We start from the raw sequence: 2,551 nt of genomic DNA on the forward strand, positions 1-2,551 counted from the left end.
TATTTAAGCATTTCAGAAGTACTTTATTGGACTGAATATTGTGTGAAAACAGCAAGAATTGTGTTAATGGTATGTACAAATGGATGTAAGCCAATATATATATATATATAAAAAAACTGTAATCTGTGTATGGAAATTGAATATGGAGCTCATACCTCATTGATGCTTTGCCCAAGCTGAGCTATGCCAAATCAGGTAATCATAGTCTGTCATGAAAGCCTTGTTCTATGCGAGCGCCACTTTATGTGTCTAAAGTATGAGTTTTTCTCTCTTGATATAGATATTTGTATTGAAATGAAATAATAAAATACACTCTAATAGTATTCTACACAGAGGCTACAATGTTTTTAATCTACTGTACAGGCCTAGCGCGACACAAATTCTGAATTGAGTCAAGAGGCTGAGGAGGCTGCAGGTCACAGTAAGACACTCAGACCAGAGTCTACACTACACAGCTCTGTGACCATGGAGAAAGACCAGGACATCGATGATCCTGTAAACATGAGCAGCACATCAACACAGACTAAAGCAGGGTGAGTAAAGAAAGGATGAATTTACAACACAAACCTGCACAAAGACACACTCGCCCATGTACACACACAGAGACACACAGAGACACACAGACACACACAGACACACACAGACACGCACAGACACACACAGACACACACAGACACACACAGACACGCCCAGACACACACAGAGGCGCACGCACACTCTCACTCTCACACTCACACTCACACTCACACTCACACTCACACTCACACTCACACTCACACTCACACTCACACTCACACTCACCAAACAAATATTAGAGAGCTAAAATGCAGTTATAACTGATAGTGAATAGGAATTGTCAACAAATTAACTGGGATTTGAGTGCAGTTTGGCAGCCAATCCTATCTCCGTCACATGCAAGTACTCATACCCATACCCAGCCTATTTTAACCAATACAACAACTGCCGAAACATACATTGTGAAAAACGGTGTGTGTTTGCTCTAACATCTATCTCCACTTGTGTGCGTGGACATGAGCCATGGGTAAGTAACGTATGTGTGAATATAAACTTGTGAACATAAGCTCGTTAATATGAAGCTGCACAGGTACCTTGGGGGGTATCCTTAGAAACCCAGAAACTCAATGTCAGCTGAAAAGTTAAATCTCCTTAAAATCAGCTCAACAATAAAAGACAGTCTAGAATTCCAAGTGATCACAACTTTAAGTGTGGACTGAAAGGCTAAACAGAGAAATATTTATGAGATTCTATATTTACCCGGGTTAGTTAGTTTCTTGTGTCTCCTTGTGTTTGTAGACGACACACACACAGACCTCCATCTCCAGTGCCCAGCTGTGTGTCCATGAAGAGTGACTGTTCCATTGGTATTCCTCTCAATTTCAGCAGTGAACCAGTTCCATCAGATCTAAAGTGAGTTATCAGCCATTAGTTTGTCAAATGCAATTCTACACACATGCATGCACGCACGCACGCACGCACGCATGCACGCACACGCACACACACACACACACACACACAAATACACAAACAAATACATACACTCAAATACACAAACACATACATACACACATACATACTGTTACAAGAGGAGTTCAAAAAATTGAATGCAGGAGAGTGAATGCAGTCAATGTTAGCTGAAAAGTTTATTTTCCCAAAATCAGCTCAACAATAAAAGACAGTCTAGAATTCAAAGTGATCACAACTTTTAGTGTGGACTGAAGGGCTAAACAGAGAAATATTTATGAGATTCTATATTTACCCGGGTTAGTTTGCTGTAACCTCGTCAACCAAAAGCTCTAATTCTAATTTTAACTCATCATCCATGGTGGCAGGACAACACAGTCTCTGTGTTCCTTATTTTAGGGGGGCGCTATATAGCATATAACTGCATATAGCGCCCGGTATTTTGCATCGTATTTATCAAACGTCTCTTCGTGTCATTAGCGCCTAACCCCGCCCATTAGTGTTAATAGTGCCCCCTATATATATGTGTTTATATATTATAAATGCTTGAAGGTGCAATATGTAGACTTTAACCAAGTCTTACAAAAAATGAATATTAATATAATATGAAGGGAAGACTGTGGGTTATGCCTCAGGGATTCCATTATATAAAACAATAGGGTTCATATTGACAGTCTTAATCAGGGCCTCGTTTCCCGAACGCGCACTTAGCCTAAAAAGCACTTGAAATCGCTCGTAAGAGGATTCCTACGTTGCAGACGGGTTTCCCAACGCCACACTTAGCTTAAGTGTATCTTTCATTGAGAGGAATTCTACGTGTGGTCAGGACCAGTAGTAACTTCACACTTAGCGATTTAATCCACCAGGGGCGTCGTTCGACCGTCGTTCAGAAGAAACGGGAATTAAAAAAAAAAAACATGGCTACTTGAAGCGAGGAATATTTTACATGAATAAAGCTATCTACACAACTTTTTATATGTTTATAATGACTCGGTTTGATCGGAAATGTGCTACGCGACCAATGCAGAGTATTTAGGTCTTGACTGAAGCTTTCAAACAGTAGTTTGAT

General features: G+C 40.2%; 1 protein-coding gene across 1 annotated transcript in view; it reads left to right on the forward strand.

The window, feature by feature from the left end:
- Window positions 1–465: 465 nt before the first annotated feature.
- The window catches only part of LOC308367659 (NACHT, LRR and PYD domains-containing protein 3-like), a gene marked incomplete at both ends in the record, with an annotated part of 50,617 nt that continues 48,531 nt past the window's right edge, over window positions 466–2,551 (forward strand). The window contains one exon of the mRNA XM_080841638.1: window positions 466–533. Within this exon, the coding sequence (XP_080697764.1) occupies window positions 466–533 (68 nt within the window). The remainder of the gene's footprint in view (window positions 534–2,551) is intronic.

Source organism: Sprattus sprattus, assembly GCF_963457725.1.
Source record: "Sprattus sprattus genome assembly, chromosome: 1".
Taxonomy (NCBI): Eukaryota; Metazoa; Chordata; class Actinopteri; order Clupeiformes; family Clupeidae; genus Sprattus; species Sprattus sprattus.